Raw genomic sequence first — 19,171 nt, forward strand, 5'->3', positions numbered from 1 at the left:
CATTGCTGGAAATCCAATAAATATCCTTGAGTGCTTGAAAGAATAGATTTAAGCTTAACCATTTTCCTACTCTTTAGACCTGACACTTATCCAGGCAGGATGATTCACTAGAAATGGTGTGGGTTATGGATCACGCAAATCCCCTCAGTGCTTAGAAGCTGTGGGACCTTGTTCAAGCTATGCAGCCTCTCTGAGCCTTATTTCATCATGGGTGAAAGGAGACTGATAGGTCCTACTTTTAGGCACTATTATGAGGAGAATAGACGGATGTTTTAGAGCTGTGGACACAGTCTGTGGTGCATAGTGACTGTTCCAAAAAATCTTAATGACAGAAACAAACATTAGCACCAACATCAACACCCTGCTGCCAAGGATTAAAGAAACAACAGCAGCAAGATGAAGAAATGGAGCTCTCTGTAGACTTCTCAGTTTTTTCAAGTCTCATCTTAATTGTATGATTTTATCTTTATAATCCTGTGAGAGAAGTGTTACACCCACTTTCTAGTTGAGAAGACTGAGGCTCAGATAAATCAGGTGATCTGGTCCAGAATGATGTATCCAACAAGGCCCAGAATGTAGACAGGGATATGACTCTTTGTTATCAGTGGTCTGTCCATCATGTCAATGTTCTCCCAGGACAACGACATAGGGTCATGTAAAAGCAACAATCTTGTCTGATGTGAGAACTGTAGACTAGGTATACCTCACCCAAGCTGGGCTCTCTGAGTATGTAGAGCAGCCATTATCCACCATCCTTTGATGTGATCACTCACGGATAAAGGACACCCCTCTAAGTCTATGCAGTCAGTCTGACTCTCCTCTTTAGGCTTCTTTAAGCTTGGCACTCTAGGATTTAGTACCCAGCCACTCATTTCTTATTATTTCTTGTTCCTTTTTTTTTTTCAAAAAAAGGTTTTAAGATTGAAATACTTTCATATTTTAATTAAAATATAATTCTATTACTTTCTTCCTTCCTCTTTCTCCCTCCAGTCACCTTCCCTTCCTCCATGTCCTCCACTCAAATTGATAGCTTTTCTTTGGTTATTATTGTTACACACACATATACAAGTACATATATGCAAAAATATATAAATGCAACCTTATGTGTCTGTTTTTGTTGTTTGTGTGTGTATGGTTTCAGGGCTAACTAGCTTGTATTAGACAACCACTGGCTCATAGGCGTTGCAGCTGTTGTTGCTTCCCTCCCTTGGAAGGTTGCATAGCATCTATTGGTACCATGACAATCTTCAGACTAAGAGGTGTATCTTTTTTTGTTGTGTGAGAACAGAGCATCCCCCCACTATAATTTACATAAAAATAAAGTCACTTCTTCCCCAAATCCTGAGTGTTATCACCTGTCAGCTCACAGGGATCTATCTGTCTGCCTGCTTTTGTCTCCTGAGTCCTAGGATTAAGGTGTGTGGTAGCATACCCAACATTGAGATAATTTCTTGCAGTCCAGGCCGACCTCAAACTCAAAATGCCTAATGTGACACCATTGGGAGACAGTGAAGCCTTTAAGAAGTGAAGCCTAATGGAACTATCTTCAGATTATCTCTCCCTCTCCCTCTCCCTCTCCCTCTCCTTCTCCCTCTCCCCCCCCTCTGTGTCAGAGTGCATGTGTCTAGGTAGGTGCACATGTGCATGCATGTATGTGTGTGTGAGCATGCATATGGAGAACAGAGATTAGCACCAGGTATCCTTTACTATGGCTCTCCAGTTTATCTTTTAAGACAGAGCCTCTCACTGAATCCTGAACTCACCAACTGGGTAGACTGCGACCCAGCTCTGGAGGTCTTCCTCTCCGCTCCTAACCCCAGAAGTAGGGTTGCAGACATGCACCATTACCCCAGCTTCCATGTGGGTGCTGGGGATCTGAGCTCATGTCCTTACGCTTGTGTGACAGGCACTTTATGGACTGGGCCATCTCTCAGCCCTAGAACCCTTCCTAACCTTTATCTCCCTCTTGCACATGTTCTGTCCTGTTGTTAAACCTCAAACAACAAGATCAACTGACATGGCCTGAAGCTTCTTAAACTGTGAGTCCAGACAAACCATTTCCAGGTTTAGGTCGATCTGATGGTGTTTGTTACTGTCACTGGAAGCTGACCAGCATATTTTAGAATTGAAAAGTGTGCAATGACCTGAGAGGTAAAGGGAGATAGGAAGTAAAGCAAACATGAGCTGACTAGTCAGCAGATCTGATAATAAATGAGCTTTTAGAGTTTAGGGTTGAGGACATGAGAAACAGGCAGCGTGAGGGAGAATTTTAAAGATTGAGGTGCTGTGGCCATATTGACCAACAATGGAAAGAAGAGATGAAAGACAGCAGAATGCTATCTCCTCTAAGTTTTCTCTTTACTGGATTTCCTCACAAGGTCCCATATCTTCTGTTCCTCCCTAACACCCTACAACATGCAGGGTGGTTGAAGGATGTGAGCCTCTTTCTCTAAACCCTGAGCAACTATCCTCTTCCTTCTATGGAGCAACTGTCTCCAGCAGCCACCAGAGTGTCCTTGAAGGGCAAGAAGGACATCTGTTCTCACCTATTCAGTAAGAACCATGTGTATGAGAGCCCTCTCTACAGGCTCTGTCTCCTCACACACGTGAGGACTGGGCCTGGTCTTTTGCCCATTTGGAGTGCTGGGAGAGTCTGGGCTCCATGCCACCCAAGCTGATCTCTTGTTCCTGATAAAGATCAATAATCACAGTGACGTCCTGGTGGGGTCCCAGGAAACTGCAGTTCTTGGTGCTGCTGGAGGTTTAGGGAGCCAGAATATGAGGGACAAGCAGAAGTCAAAGGAACTGCGCCCCTCTGTGTCTGAGATAGCCCCCTTTCCAAAGTGGTTCTAGAGTAGGTTGGATATTGAAGGTTTTCTCTGAGTAAATGGCCACAGCAGCCCATTCAAGCAGGAAGAACAGTCAGTCCAAAAGGAACAGGAAGAGGGCAGAGGACAATGCCAGGTCACATCTGGTGTGCTGTCAGCCTCCTATAGCTATTACCTAATCCTGGCTCTTGTCCCCTCCCCAAGAACACTGAGCTTACCCAGCTGTTCCCTTGACTTTGCCTGCATCCCTTTTAGGCCCCAAGCTGCCTCTGTAGTTTTCTTTCTTTGGGAAAACAAAAACAAAAAAACTATTTTAATTATGTGTGTCTGTGTGTGGGTGTGTGCATGTGAGTACAGGTACCCAAGGATGCCAGAAGAGGGTGTTGAATCCCCTGGAGCTGGAATTACAGGTACTTGTGAGAAAGCCAACAAGGGTGCTGGAAATCAAATTAGGTCCTCTGAAACAGTAATCCATGGATTTAAGCACCATATTGTCTCTTCAATCTTTCCTCCCACCTTGAACCTACTCTGTAGAAAAGATAAACTTGAACTTCCGGTCATCCTGCCTTTACCTCTTGAGTCTAGAATTTTATGTGTGCACCACCATGCTAGGAATCTAGCTCAGGGGCTAGAACATTCGGTGAATACTCTTCTGGTTGGTGCAGCTCCAAGCCCTGCAGTTCTCTGCATACCGCAGGTTCCATCAGAGTACACCTTTGGTTGGTGGATTTGTAATACTCTTCTCCACTGCAAAGCCTTCAGTCCTTGTCTACCATTAGGCATGTGGGGATGTTACTCATCCCAGCCCTGGCTAAGCTGTCCATTTATCCCTGTCTTCATTGCAGTCTGCTATAGCCCATTCTTGGGGCCTCTCACATGGTCTTTTTTCAGCCTTTCAGACATTTATTGGAGATCCCTTTTAACTGTTATTCATTCCTCTGAGCTTTAAAACTCTAAAAATTTTCATTAAAGCAATTTGTGTATTGTGGTAATCCATCTTTTGAAAACAAACAAGCAAATACAAAACAGCTTTCTTGACTTTATTATATTACATCTTTAACGTGAACAAAAGCCAGTCTTGCTCCTTACGCAGAGTTGTGTCCCATCCTCCTATAGGATCTTGCTTTGCAGCCCAGGCCAGCCTTGGACTCCTGGCAAGATCCTGCCTCAGGTTTCTGACTGTTGCCAGTATGGACATGGCCACCACACCTACTTCATTCGCTCTTATCTTTTGGGCAGGCCATACAGGTTGGATGCTTGTTTCCTCTCCTCTAAGCCAAAGAAGCTTCACTCACACTCCTTGAGTCTGGAGTTTTCGGAATGAAGAAAGGATGCTCCTGATGGATGCCAGGACAGAATGAGATGTGCATATCATGGGAGGGACTGTGGGAATGGCATTACCCCCTGCTCCAGGTACTTCTTTAGACCAGTGTCATGAGGAGCTAGAGAGCTCAGGGTCTGGAAAGGACTGTGGAAGAGACCAAACAGGTCTAGTAAGCATGTGCGTTTTGATCATTTTATCTCCCTTAACCTCAGACAAATTAGCTATAACAATATCATAGGATTGTGGTGAGACTTTAGTGAACAGGGCCCTTCTTCCTTCTTCCTTGGTATCAGTCTTTATTTCGTGCAATTGGTGCACTACTGTCTAATCAATCTTGGGCCTTTATTGTTTCCATGTTTCCTAACCTGGGGCTTGTGAACTCTTTCTCAGTCGAAGACAAGAACAGTGTCCAGTTCATTCTGGCATCCTCCCCAGGAGTCACCCCCCCCACCCCCCGCGGGCAGCACTTAGCACGAGGAAGAAAGCAGAGGTTCCGCAGTTCTTTTCCAAGATGGTCTGATGAAAGGATTCAGAGTCCTGGTTAAACAGAGACCCACTTCTGGCTCTGTTCTCTAGGAAGGTTGCAGGAAAGCAACAAACAATATGGATCTCCTAGACAATGTGAGATACAGGAGTCTGAGTCCCAGGGAGAGATGACATGATAGCCCAGGAGGGGGCCTTGTTCAGCCGGAGGCCGAGCGTTGCTCACTATAGCCAGCTGCGCCTCCTTTGTGCGAGCATCAGGTGCAAATCCCCGGAGCGCGGGCCGAGCGCGCTCGCGCACAGAAGCACGCAAAGAAAAACCCAGCCGCCGCCCCCATTCTCCCTCCCAGCTCCTCAGAGAGCTACTCTGGCTTCCCCCGCTCCAGCCAGCGAAGGGAGGAGGAGGTCAGACACGTCGCCGGCCGCCCAGCAGGGCTTAACTCCATGCGGGCGGGCGCGAGGGAGGGGGAGCCAGGGACCCGCCGCTCCAGCCCGCTGGCCTTCGAAAGATCCTCCTGGGCCAATGGCAGGCGGGGCGACGAGCCCTGATTGGTGCAGGCGCTCTGCTGATCACTGTGGAAACCCGGGTGGCGGGGAACTCGGGAGGATGCAGAGCCCAGAGCGGGGGGAGCCAGAGGGGTGAGGGGAGGAGGTAGCTCGAGGCCCTGAGCTACCCTGGAGTTTTCACCGGAGGCAAAAGTCCACTGCAGGCGGGCCGAGGGTGGGCGAAGGAAGGGGACCGCTTGGGGGCACTGGGAAGCCAGGGGTACTCCTGAGGGAAGGCAGGGGTACTGGCTAGCTAGTGAAGGCGAGGAGGAGCGAAGGCGAGGGGAGGAGGCGCGGTGGGAGGAGGAGTAGAAGACAAAAGCCGAAAGCGAGGAGGGCGCCGACCGCACACTGCGGCCAGGAGAGGGACCGTCGGTGCTGTGAGCCACGGGCTCCCGGAGGCCGTAGTAGCGCACGGGGCATCCGGGTAGACGGGCAGCATGGGCAAGGGAGGTAACCAGGGAGAGGGGAGCACCGAGCGCCAGCCTCCGATGCCTACCTTCCGCTGGGAGGAGATTCAGAAGCACAACCTGCGCACCGACCGGTGGCTCGTCATCGACCGCAAGGTCTACAATGTTACCAAATGGTCCCAGCGGCACCCGGGGGGCCACCGTGTCATCGGACACTATTCGGGAGAAGATGCTACGGTAAGAGTCTGGGGGTGCCAGCCACTCTTGTCTGCTGCAGGTTGGTGTCAGGAGCCCGGGGTCCCTGGGCGCCAAACAGATCTCCGGTTCTTAATGGAGCGCAGGACGTCTAACAGGGAAAGAAAGTGTACCTACTGCTTTCATCTCGCTCCCGGAATCGTCCTCTTCTGGGTCAGCTGGGCAGACTTGGGCCGAGCCTTTTGGACACCAGGCCTTAGCACCTCTGTGGAAGTCCCATCAGTGGCAAACTGCCCGGTGCATGTCCACAGCGCATGCTGTGCGCTGGTCCAGCCGGAGCCAGGGACCCTCCAAAGGGGGCGCTCGGGCCTTCATGTTTGGCGCTCCCAAAGTGGAAGATGGCCACCTTTGGGCGCCACGGAGAGGAGCCTGAGAGCGGGCAGCCATATGTGGGACTCTCCTGCCAGACCGGGGGGCGGAGAAGGAAAGCTAGTTCCTGGCCTGGACTAGCTCCTGCTTGGACTCCTGTCTGTGAAGGTCCACACAATGGCTCCCAGACAGAGACTGCCTAGTAGTTCAGATTCCCACGCTCCCGAGGATTATCCCGACTCACTCCAAGTGCCAGCCTTCTGGGAAATCCTGGTGGAGAATTGGTGGAAGCCTGGATTTTGCAAAATTCAGGTCCGCAGGGGATCTAGAAGGTGAATCTAGTAGCACTAAGACTGGCTTGGCAACAGGTCTATCTGCCTCTGGGGTTACTATCGGACATTCAACTCAATAGCTCTCTGTTTTTAGATCCTGCCAGGATCACTCTTCCCTTCTTGAACTCCTGGAGGTTGTTGAAGGCTCAGGGGCCTCTGTGGAACTGAGGCTATCCTTATTCACACCAAATGTGTATCTATCCTATATTTGCACAGTACCCCATATCGTACCTGGCCCCACCCCCAACCATAAAGGTGTAGTTGGGTGGGTAAGTGGAGAAATAAAGTCAAAGAAAAAAATCGCACCTTTCTTGGTGAGCTGAAAACAGAGGAAAAGATGTAGCTGGAGAGAGCTTGGGAAAGATGAGTGGGAAGAGGCTGAGAAGAGGGATAAACTTCTTAGAACTCACTCCACATCAAAGTCCAGGATGCTGACCTGTGTGTGGGCTTTTCTTGTGCAAGTTTGTTAGTTTCAATTCTTTTTTGTTTGTTTGTTTTATTTTCTGTTTTTTTTCTTTTTATTGGATATTTTATTTATTTACAATACAGATGTCATCCCCTTTCCCCATTTCCCCTCCCTAGAACCCCCCCCATTCCATTCCCCTTCTTCCTTTTTGCTTTTATACCATTTTAATTACATGCAAGTATTAAGGTCAGTTCTAAGTTGAGAGACTAGCAATACAAAAGATGCAAATAGTCAAGAAACAAGCAAGACAATAAACACAAATAGTCAAAGAACAAGGCAATAAATAAAATTCTGGGAACACTCCCGTGATCACTGTTTCAAAATATCTGAGGCAACTTCCCTGTCCTAGCCCAAAGTCATTTTCATGTCTGAAGCCTACTTCTTTGTTCTAGCCTAATATTTAGATTCCTGCCTAAAATTACTTCTTTGTTCTAGCCTAATGTCAGGTTCCTGCCTGAAGTCTGCTTCCTTGTCCTTGGCCAATGTCATATTCCTGCCAAGCAGCCCATTTCCTTGTCCTTGACCCATGTCAGATTCTTGCCAAGCAGCCCCAAAGGCTCTCCTCCTCTCCCCATTTTTTATTTCATTAAAAAGACTGAGCCTGTCTTAGGTCGTTCTGACAAGAATGCCTTCCTTACCTGTCATGAAACATGCATCATCAAAAGCAATGCACTTATGTCTTAGGTTGGTAAGGCTCTGTGCAGAATCTTACCCATCCTTGGCTTGCAAGCCAGTTAAGTTAATAACTCTGTCTGGGAGTCCATTTTCAATTTCAAGCCATGTACTTTGGCTGCCAACATGTTGATGTTGTTAAAGACAAGCTTTAACACGATGGGCAGGAATAAAAGTATTCCTAGGACAAAAAGGGCTAACATGATCAAGTTATATATGCCATTCTTGAAGCTTGACCAAAATAGAAATACTGACCTCAGGCCATGGGTAATTTTATGAGCAGTATCTACTACATCAACGCTCAGCAGAGCAGCATTCTTGAAATTCATAAGATCACTAAGTAAAGTTAAAACATTCAGAGAGGTGTTAGAATTATGCCAATACACTGCAAGTGTCTTTAAATATTTTCCTAATTATAATGACTACCACTGTAAATTTTAGAACTAACTTGAATCCAATGGTATTTGGCATGACACTCGAGATGGCTCCTTACTCTTAAATTCTGAATCTCCTTCCAATAATTTGAATAGGATAAAGAGCATCAATCTGATGTTGCAAATGCCTATCTAAGTATTCTTGTATATTCAACACATTAGTAACACTTTTTGCTAAATGATTAACAAAAGTAGCTGTCTTAACTTCTTGTATCAAAGCAGTTGCAGAAGCAGTGGTGCTAGCAATTAATGTAATTAAAGCTGTTATGCCAGCAATAATCAAGCCCACTACCCTCTTGCTTCTGCTTAAAGCCTGACTCAGTTCTTCCAATACTTGCAGGCTATTTTTAGAATACCAAGGTTCTGTGATACTCAGGGCAATAAACCAAAAGCTGGTTGGTAGACCTCTGTAACTGACATGCTGGATTTCAAAACACTAACACAATTAGAAGGTGTTCAATCAATGCAACTTACATTAAATCCTGTAGAAGAAACAAAAGTAATTTTAACTTGACAATTAAAAGAGCCTTAACACATGTGCTAACAGCTGTTTGAGATCCATATCCTGCCCCAACTTTATCTCTTGCTAATATAACATCATAGAGAACTGCAGCTAACTTCCAAATATGTCTCAGAAAATGTCCAGAACCAGACTTCCAAATGAAGACTGTTTTTCTAGACCATCCATGATTGAGTCCGAATAACTGGTCACATTTAAGAACAATGCAAGAGTCATTATAACTTCTCTTTCTTGATTCTCTGTTCCACAAAGTCTAAAAAACTTGAGGCAAGGCAGCTTGTCCATCAGGGGTATAGGTAAGCAATGGTGGGTTGGAAACATATGTCCAATACAGCTTCCCAGTCACCATTGTCAGGACACTCAGCAAACACACATGTCAGTATCATTCTTTGCCCCAGCATCAGCATGTCTCACCCATCACTCTGGCAGCCACCATGCTCCTTCAGCATCCTACACTCCTGGGCGTGTTAGAGCTCCTGAGAGTCCAGCCTCCTCTGGGTTTTGGGGGATTGGGTACAGAACTGACGCCTTAGGACTGCTCCAGGCACAGGCACAGAATGGAAGGCCTAGTTTCAATTCTTCCACATCTTTTCTCTTTGAAAAAAAAAAAAAAAGCCTAGGTAGCCACATTCTAACCAATGGACTGGAGGCTTTGATGAACAAGATACAATTTTAGTGCAGATAGAGGAGAACTTGGCATATTTATACTGCCTAAAGCCTATTTTCCTTGCTTGTGGACTCTGCTTACATCCATGGAGCTGGTGATACTAGACCTTAGGAGAGTAAAAGCTTTTCACATTCCTTGAGTGTCCTAGCTCTTGTGGACCTTCTCACAGTCAGAGAAGACCTTCGTTTCCCAGCAAGAAGACTTTCCAGCTCCTATCTGGGGATCTTCCCACTATTTGGGGTGCTGGTGTGTACATGACTCTAGGTGAATTGCAGACGGCTCCTTCCATTTCCAGGCTCTTACCAAAAAGTTTCCTGAAAAGTAAAACAACAAATGTGATTGGTTTGATCTGATTATTCCATATTGTACAATAAGTAGGTTTTCTTGTGTGGAAGCTCAGCCCAACAACAGCCCTGAACTTTATAGTTCATTTAAGAAGCCAGATGTATTTCATCCTTGGTTTTGGAAGTTCTTAGAGTTTCCCTGACCCAGTTTTCTCTGAATGTCTATGTTCAGATCTAACCCAGCAGATACCTGGATGGCTTGCTCTTACATTCTGAAGGCCTGAGTCCTCTTCCCTGCTAACCCGGTCTCCCTGCTTCCTGTGTCATTTTCATTGGTTCTGAGTCTAGTGTCTGGGATGTTAATTGCCCCATGATAGGAAAGGTAAGGTGGGAGTCACTGTAGGCTGCAGATGTGATCCCTGGGCTTGTTAGATGCAGAGAGTCATTAAGTGGAGACACCCCTCACCCTCACCCCCACCTCCATGGGAGATACATCCTCACTCATTCCAATAAGATGCATGTGGCAAAGTTTGTCATAAACAGTGAGCCCCAGGCAGACACAATGGAAAGTTCTGAGACATGAGAGGAATGGAACAGCTAGAATGTAAAGTACTTGCAGAGAAAAGGAGACAGAAGTTAAATCAAAGTGAGCTCATTTGATGTCCCCACATTAAAGCTTATTGTCTTCCCAAATAAGACACAGAACACACTCGGTGGAGACAATTGGAGAGCAGTGGAGTAAGCACCAAGGTTTTCTTTGGCATCTCCCTGTTTCTCCTTAAACTGTCTGAGATCAGATCGCCAGAAGGCTTTGGACAATAAGGAGATCTTCACAGGGAGCATTAAGATGTGGAATTCCCTCCCCCAAGCTGTTTCTCAAGGAGCTTTGTCCCTTAGGGGCTTTGCCTTCTCTTTAAGAACCTGAGGGGGTGATGGAGGATGGACTGTGAGGTTTGGGGACAGACTGATCAGCATACAGAGGCTGGATCCCTAGAGCACTTTCATCTGTTACCACTCCAAGGATATATGTGATATCCTGACAAGAGGCTGGAAGGTGATGCCAGAAGCCAAGGAGGCCATTTTGAGATCAATCTAGGTTATCAGTCGAGAATTTTCTGTTCCTAAAGAAAAAGCCTCAGAAGTGCTCACTTCTTCCCTAAAAGGATGGAGCAGTTGTCACTTGGTCCTTCTGTAGTCAGACCCTGGCCTCACTTGTACTACTAAAAGCCACCTAAGTGGCATGTACTCATAGTCCCAGATACGCAGAAGACTAGGGCAAGAGGATTATTTGAACCCCAAGTTTTGAGGCCAGCCTGGTACCATAGTGAGATTCTGTCACCGAAAATAAACAATTTAAGTTTTACAGTTCACAGACGCATTGGTATTACTATCTCATTTAATTCTCAGGTCAACCTTGCCGCTGTTTTGCCTGAGGCTCAGAAATCCTGCTCAGGTGGTGTTCAGTCATAGTAGGGATCTGCTGGCACCACGCTTTGCAGCCTCACCTTCCTCTCCTCTCCATCTTCCTCTTCTTATTTCTATATCTTTAGTCATTTCCTGATGGTCCCCCAGAGCTTCTTCTGTCTTAGATTTTCTGTAGGCACAAAGAACTGTCACCCATGTCCCAAGACAGTGTTTGCACTTTTCTCGGGAATCTAGGCAGTACAAAACAAGCCCACTTGTGAATTTTCATCTTCAGCAAGAGCTCATGAAACATTCATTGAGCGTCTCCATGGCTCTGAGCTGGGCTCTGATCAGGGTCTCAACACAAAGATGAATAATTCATAGACAGTGGCCTGCATCTACTGGACTTGTGTCTCTTCCTCATTTTCTCTTGCTTCAACCTGGATCCTCCACCTCCAGACTCCTGCCTGTTCTCTAGCCTATCCTGGTTTTGGTCTATTCTTTTTGGCCCATCTACCTTGCTTTCTTACCTCTTAGAATCAAAAAAAAAAAAAAAAGAAAGAAAGAAAGAAAAGAAAGAAAGAAAGAAAGAAAGAAAGAAAGAAAGAAAGAAAGAAAAAGGCAAAGGGGACCAGAGGTGGATTCCATCTTTCAGCCACTCCTATATTGTTCCTGTGAAAAAGCAACAGTTGGAAAAATGGAATTGTGCCCCTGTAGACAGGGCAGGCGCATATAGAAAGAACCTGAGTTGGAAGTTTCTAGGCCTGGAGGGCAGTTCTCTCTCAGCTGAGTAGGAGCCATCTGATTCCTGCCCACAGCTGTTTGGTGGGAGAAAACCTCCATATCCAGACCCAGCACCCCCTGTAATGTTTCTAATGAAATACAAATGGAATCGGGTTGTGGAGATGGCTTAGTCGTTAACATGCTTGTTAGTGAGATCCCATAACATACCAGATGGGGTAGTAGATGATAAGTAATTCTAGCCCCTGAATGCAGACAGGTAGGATCCCCAGAACAAGCTGGCTAGGAAGACTGACCCTGCCAGTGAACTCTGGGAAGCCCTGCCTTCATGGATAAAGCGAAGGAGCAATCAAAGATGATTCTCAACATTTGTGGGCCTCCACGTGCATGCACAAGTATGCACATGCACACGCACACAAACATGTGCACACGTCCATGAAAATGGAAAGGGGAGAAATGGCATCAGGTTTTCAGGCCCAGTCTGCCTCTGTGAGGACTTACTTCCTGTGTAGCCAGGGAAATCCACACATCCTGTGTTAGCAGATGTTCATCCTGTGTTGCCAAGGAGTTCATGGGCCACAAAATGCTCCTCAGTTTCTTCTCCTTGGAGGGGGCAGGACCAGTTACTTTCTGCTCTGCCTGTACCTATGTGCTGCAGAAAGTAACTCACAAGTCAGTATCCCCGGTGACTGTCATCTTTTTAATCTCTACCTGTAAACTCCCAGATCCCTCCTTATTATTTTGCTGCTTTGAGAAATCATCAAAGAACCTTCCCTGGATTGCTGCATGAATTATTATGTACCCTTATTTATTGACCTGTACTTCTTAAATCCTGGGCTAAATTCCCAGATGTGGAAATCTAGCTTATTATGGCTCTGCTGTGCTGAAGAACCTGGGCACAGTCAGAAACAGGTTTTGGTACCCCTAGGCTCAGTGCAAGGGACAGGAACAGTGAGTTCTGCCCAGTGGGGGCAGGGGCAGGGAAGCTGTGCCTAGAGAAGTCACTGCCATGTCAGCTGAGGACAAACAGCAAGCGCAGTGCTTACGAGTCCGGGCCTGACCTCACTGGGTATCTGCTCAGGTCCCCTGCACCTGTTTGTCACTCCTTCCACATTTCCCATGTCATTGGCTTGCTTCCTAGAAAGACTTTGGCTTCTCTCCCTGTCAGAGAAAGAGAGCCTGCTTCTAACTCTTGTTCCAAACCATCATTTGGGTTGACCAGTCTTGCCTTGCACTGTGGCCTACGCTGCAACCTGTCATCCCTGTAAACAGACAGCTCTTCAGAATTACAGTGTTCAAGGCACAGCTATGACCCCTTGAAGCAGTGACATCTGAAGTGAACAGTTCCCAAAGAAGAGAAAACTCATTTTGTCTTAACAGCAGAAAAATCCAAAGTTAGCCATCATGCCCAGGCTCTGCCCAGCCAGTTCCTGGGGTGTGACCACGGACAAGTGAGGTCACCAACCTAAGTCTCTTCTCATCCATATAGCAGGACCTGAAAGGCTAGGATGGTATTGTGCTAGTTAGCATGTGAAAGCCTGGGGTTCTATTCCTAGTACCACACAAAAGAAAGGCAACAACAAAATGACCCACCTCTCAGAGCTGGGAAAACAGAGGCTGATGACACAGGCCACCCACCTGACTTGCTTCCTTGCCTATGAAGTGACAGCTGCCTGAAGGCCTACTGGAATGTGAATGCCAGAGTGATGAAGAGCTCCCATGTTCCAGAAGTATTGATCGGGTTGTATCAAATAATAGACTGCAGCGTCTATACTGGATTACAGGATGGAAACATATCCTGGATTAGAAGGTTCACAGCCACGGGGGCCTGGGCTTCTCTGAGCTTTGTGAAGTCTTGGGAAGCAGCTGTGGGGATAGTCACCACAGACTAGATGTGGTCCTTTCATCTCTAGGTGGCAGGTGACAGGATTTACAATGAATATGCCACACAATCTGTGCAGTTTTGTGGGCTTTTTGTTTTTGTTTTGTTTTGGTTTTTTTTTTTTTGAGACAGGATTTCATGTATTGCAGGCTGGTCTCAAACTCACCTTGTAGCTGAGAACAGCTTAAATTTCTGATCCTTCTGTTTCTACCCCCACACCTGGTTTATGCCATGCATGTGGGATTAACCCACAGCATCAAGCACACCAGGCAATTACTATCCCAAAGGAGTTATATCCGAAGTTTGTGATATATGTGTGTGCACTCATGCATGTTCAAATGTGCTGTGTTCACATGTATGTGTGACTGCATGTGTGTGCATGTACTTGTGGAGGCCAGAAGTTGGTATCAAATACCTTCTACTATTTCTGTGCACTTTATTTACTGAGGCAGGATGTCTGCCGCTCTTAGCCTGGATCTTGATGAATCAGTCTAGCTAGCCTGACAGCTATAGGAATATCCTGTCTCCACCTCCTTGGTGCTGGTATTACGGGCAGGTTGAATTTTATGTGAGTGTTGGGGGTTCCCCAGTCCTCATATTTTCATGGCAAGCACTTAATTCACAAAGCCATATCCCTAGCCTCCTGGTTTACGATCCTGACATGAGTATGAAGAAGGGGGTTCAGCACTGTCCCTGGGAAGCTTAAGGCTAAAAAGGGCTGTTTTCAGATGTGAGACTAAGAAAAATTCTTGAAGATAACATTAAAGCAAAGCCCATAGCTCTAGCACAGGTTTGGGAAGAAACATGATGTATTAAAGAGCCCGCTCTGCAAGCTACTAAGGCAGCCATGACAATGGGCTGGTTCCATGGAGCAACTGATAAGAGGCGTAAGGTAAAGCCACCACCTGAGGCAGTTGGACTGGATTGCAGTCTGGCTGCACGCCCAACATTCAAGACCTCACTGCCTGGGGACTTTGAAGTGATGAAGGACTTTGCCTGACCTGTAGCCATGTACCTCACCTGATTGATTTCAGGGAGCTGAGGCTGCTCCAGAGCCCTGTGCAAATGGCTGAGGAGTGACAGGGTTCTCATTGGCCGGTAGCTGGAGGCATCCTGGATGGAGGAGGAGGTGGTGTGAGTGATCAGGAAGAGCTGAGGTGAATAATGCACTTGCTGGCCACCAAACTTTACCTTTCAACAAGTGGAGAGGAAACTTAGAGGGAACTTCCTGTCTATAGTGAGGGGACCCTGCCACTGGCAACTCTTGCTGGACTTTCTTCTCAGAGTTTTGCTCTGTGTGTGTGTGTGTGTGTGTGTGTGTGTGTGTGTGTGTGTGTGTGTGTATGTATGTATGTGTTTGTTGTTGTTGTTTTGTAAAGAAGCCTGAGCCTAGGGCTCACAGAACTGGGCCTCCCTCCTCCCTGTCTGCCTGAGCCTCCTTGGACAGCAGGCTTCTCTCTATGAAAAGACCCTTGGTTTTGATCTGACCCCTTGATTTAATCTCACCTTTTCTATTCAGCTAGGGGAGATTCTGTTTGTGGGTTTGTTTTTAAGCTCTGCCCATTGTTCTCTTGTACGAAATGTTACTTTGCAGGTTCATATATAATGAACCTTGCAAATCACTGGCCTTGCTGGGATTATGACAGATACCATCCCCTTTCCCAATGTAAAGATTGAAAGATAAAGAAATACTGTCTCTTCTGAACCAAGAGTCTCTAATAGTAATGTTTAATCTCATTTGCTTTCTCCTTATGTGAAGACAATTTTCTTTTGAAATTAAGTTGTTTGATGGTGCATGCCATCAATCCCAGTACTCAGAAGGTAGAGGCAAGAGGATCAGGGTTTCCAGGACAACCTACATCAATTTGAGGCCAGTATGAGTGACATGATCCACTATTTCAAAAGAGCAAACCAGAGTGGGTAAGACGAATCATCAGTTGAGCCACCTGATGCCGAGCCTGACGACCTGACTTCAGTCCCTGGGCCCCACGTCGTGGTAGGAGAGAATAGACAACTCATTCATTGTCCTCTGACTTCCACATCTGCTGGGTGTGCACATAAATAAATAAATAAATAAATAAATGTAAAAAGGTTTTAAGTAAAACATACTCTCTTCTGACCTTCTTGGGCCCCAGGCACACACACACAGTGTACATAAATACATGCAGGCAGAATACTCATACACATACAATAAATGAATCTAATGTTTTTTTTTTTAAGTAAAACATCAAAAGTTGCAGCATCTTCTCCCAGGAATAAAAGTGTTCTGTGATAATCACACCTCTATCACATTCACAAAAAATAATTAGAGGCCGGGGCTGTAGTTTATCCTGTAGACCATTTGCCTAGCATGCTCCTTGATTCAATCCCCAGCACTGCATAAACCAGACATGGTGATGCGTGCCTGTGAGCCAAGCACTTGGGAGGCTAAGGCAGGAGGATCAGTAGTTCAACTCTTTGACCACGTATGTTTGACTACACATGAGCTTATGGGCCAGTCTGGGTGATAGGAGACCCTGCCTTAAAAAAAAAAAAATCCCCATTGGTTCAAAAATCTTTTTATTTTCACGTCTACCTCCCAAAACTCTTGTGTAGATTCTACATTTCCTCCGAACCGGAACCCTTCTAGTGAAAGTATGTGGTTTACATGTCTCCATTTAGACCAGTGTCCCCATGCTCACACCTTTCTACCTCACTACGTCGATTTCTCTGGTTGTTTTTCCTGGTACCATATGGCTTGTTCAGCTCAATCCTGCAGTGTTTCAGTTTGGATGAGTGGTGGGAGGCAGAATAACGTGAAACTGGAGCATCCAGTTAGACATCCTGGGGACCTGATGCAGACTCACCTCTAGAAGAGCGAGTTGATTTTGTGGAGATAATTTTTGTCATATATGTACTGTGTGTAGAAGAAGCTGACAGGAACACTACAATATTAACATTGATGAACTTCCCACGTGATGATTATTTGTCTTTTTTCTTCTTCTGTGCATTTTCTAGTATTGCCAGAATTAAACATGTTTCTACTTCATCTCCAGAATGAGAGAGATTAAAATGAAGAATGTGATAGTAACGTTAGGGAAAGTTTGCAAACTAATGAAAATAAAGTAAGGTGCAGCCCATGTCTTCAGTAAGAGTTTAAGTCTCGACACTCTGTGCCAGGTTTTCCAGGAATTCTTTTACGTAATTCCGCGTTACTTTTTTTTTTTTCCTGTTACTGTTTCATGCCATCTAAGCATAGTTTTCATGCTGTAGTCATTTTCTAGGTGTTAGAGACCGAGCTGGGCGCCTCACACATGCTGGGCAAGCATTTTATCACTGAGTTAAACCCCTTCTGTTGAGTCCTATCTCCTCACTGATAATTGTGGCCTCGTGAAAGAGGACGTCTCTGGAGTGGTGGGTGGTGTAGATTGTGCACTGGGAAAGACATTCAGCTCAGGAGCATGCCAGGGCTGTCTTCTCTGAGTCCTGTGCTTACTTGCTTTTCCTGGAAACCTTTCTGTTCACAAATCCTTGACTAGCTCAGTAGGCCTGATGCCAGTTCAGAGGCTCAGGGTGGTTAGGATTTGCTGCTGGAGTCCTGCACTGGGGACATGTCCTGGGGCGGAGTCTGGAATAAACATTTGCCACTGGGTGGTGGGAAGTCCCATTTGGTGTCTGAGCAGAAGCTAGAGCTTCTGCTAAATGCCCTCTTTCCTAGAGTGGGAGGAACCAGCAGAGATTTGGGGCTCAGCCTTACCAACCTGCTTCTCTATTTCCTAGGATGCCTTCCGTGCCTTCCACTTGGACCTGGATTTTGTGGGCAAGTTCTTGAAGCCCCTGCTGATTGGTGAGCTGGCCCCAGAGGAGCCCAGCCTGGACCGTGGCAAAAGCGTGAGTGGGACTTGTAATGTTAATGGGGTGGGATGAGGCTGGATGATAGGGGTGATAGTACTTTCTCCCCAGAACCTCACTGTCAGGGCTGTGGCAGGAGAGTCTATGAGGCAGTCCAGGAGGAGGCCCTGAACTAGGTCAGAGAGGACCTCAGAGCATTCTCTGAGAGCCACCAGCTAGTTGATTCCCTCTCTCCCAACTGGTCCTTTCGCTCCTCCCCTTCTTTACACAAAGCTGCCACATGTTGGTGTGCTACTAAGAAAGGGCAGAAGCAGCAAGGCAGTATCAACTATTGATAAGTGTGGCTGCTTTGGAATGAATCACTTTGAGAAAGAGTGACTATTTATCACTGAGTCAGACACCCCACTAAGTGCTGCTCTTCAAAGGTATGCAAAAAGAACTCCCAGGCCTCCCAGGCTGAGGCCTCCCAGGCAGAGTGGTGAAGCAGCCAATACACCAGACCTGGCATGCATAATGCAGTTGTGTAGAGCAGCATACTTTAGAGTTTCTCTAACCTTGGAGAGCCCTTCCTTTTCCCTCCACTCAATCCTTACCTTTCTTTACTAGAGTCACCCTTCTAGTGGAGCCTAGGCTTCTCTGGCCCTAAGCAGGGCTGAGAGTACCCATCCTGGTGTCCTTAGCCTGTTGGCATCGTGTAGGGCACGTTTAAGTCCTAGGAGGCACACCACGATATCAGAGCTGAAGCAATTTCCCCTTCAACAGGCACACTGTGTGTGGCTTTGGTGCCATCATCACTCTTGCCTGTCCTAGAGAGATGGCACCTCTGACTGCCATCCAGGGCAAAGAAGCTTCCTAGAAACCAGACCAGGCCAGCCCCTCTTGCTCCCTGCCTGAGCTGGAGTAATTCTTTACTCAGGGCCTCAGCAAAGCCATGCAGGGCAGAGGCTTTTTCCTGGACTGGATTCTTGGTTGGTCCTCCAGAGAGGACCGTCTGCCTCCCTGGGCACTGGGCTCAGTACTCATGAGGCCTCTCTGGCATCATGAGTAGGACCCCATCTGCATCTGCATAGTCAGGTAGTAAAAGACGAAAGGGCTCTCTTCTGAGGTGTGCTGTTCAGTGTAATGCATATTATTTGCCCTACTGTGAAACCATCCCTACCTTCCAGTTCTACAGCGATTACATCATCTCCAACTGACTTTCTGTGCCCTTCACACCATCTCCTCACCCCCTTCAGCCTCAGCTAACTACCGTTCTGTTGTCTCTAAGTGCTTACCTCCTCCAGGCACCAAATAAATGGAATCATACTGTATTTGTCCTTTATAAAATTTTTGAATATATTTTCATAGTTTTTATTTTCTTTGTTGTTTTATATAGGGTCTCATGTAGCCCAGGCTAGCCTTGAACTCCCCATCCTGCTTTCCCCTTCTCAAGTGTGGGTCTGCAGGTGTATAATGCAACATCTGGCAGCTAATATATATTGATTGTACAGAATAATGGGTTTCGTTCCAACAGCCTCATGCAAGCATTTATCATTTTATAATGGGCGTACTTCATTTAACATAAACCTATAGAACACATAGTGTACCAATATGCCAAAGTTTTCTTTCTTTCTTTTTGAGTCTGAACAGTCTGTTATATATGTAGAACACAATCAGACATACTCAGCCAGCAGCCTAACACAGTTGTAAACATACTAAAGCATTACACTCTGTGTGTATGTGTGTGTATGTGTGTGTGTGTGTGAGAGAGAGAGAGAGAGAGAGAGAGAGAGGGAGAGAGAGA

The 19,171-nt window shown here is 46.3% G+C and overlaps 1 protein-coding gene and 1 long non-coding RNA gene across 2 annotated transcripts in view; one reads left to right on the forward strand and one right to left on the reverse strand.

The window, feature by feature from the left end:
• Window positions 1-3,905: 3,905 nt before the first annotated feature.
• LOC114629515 lies at window positions 3,906-6,487 on the reverse strand. Its single transcript, XR_003712677.1, has 3 exons — window positions 6,400-6,487; window positions 5,681-5,937; window positions 3,906-4,296 (listed from the first exon to the last, which is right to left on the reverse strand). It is a non-coding gene; the product is annotated as an uncharacterized LOC114629515 (long non-coding RNA).
• The window catches only part of Fads2 (fatty acid desaturase 2), a 40,345-nt gene continuing 26,627 nt past the window's right edge, over window positions 5,454-19,171 (forward strand). Inside the window, exons 1-2 of the mRNA XM_028777566.1 lie at window positions 5,454-5,828; window positions 17,317-17,427. Of these exons, the coding sequence (XP_028633399.1) occupies window positions 5,622-5,828; window positions 17,317-17,427 (318 nt within the window). The 5' untranslated portion in view covers window positions 5,454-5,621. The remainder of the gene's footprint in view (window positions 5,829-17,316; window positions 17,428-19,171) is intronic.

Source organism: Grammomys surdaster, unplaced genomic scaffold (assembly GCF_004785775.1).
Source record: "Grammomys surdaster isolate TR1022 unplaced genomic scaffold, NIH_TR_1.0 310, whole genome shotgun sequence".
Lineage (NCBI taxonomy): Eukaryota > Metazoa > Chordata > Mammalia > Rodentia > Muridae > Grammomys > Grammomys surdaster.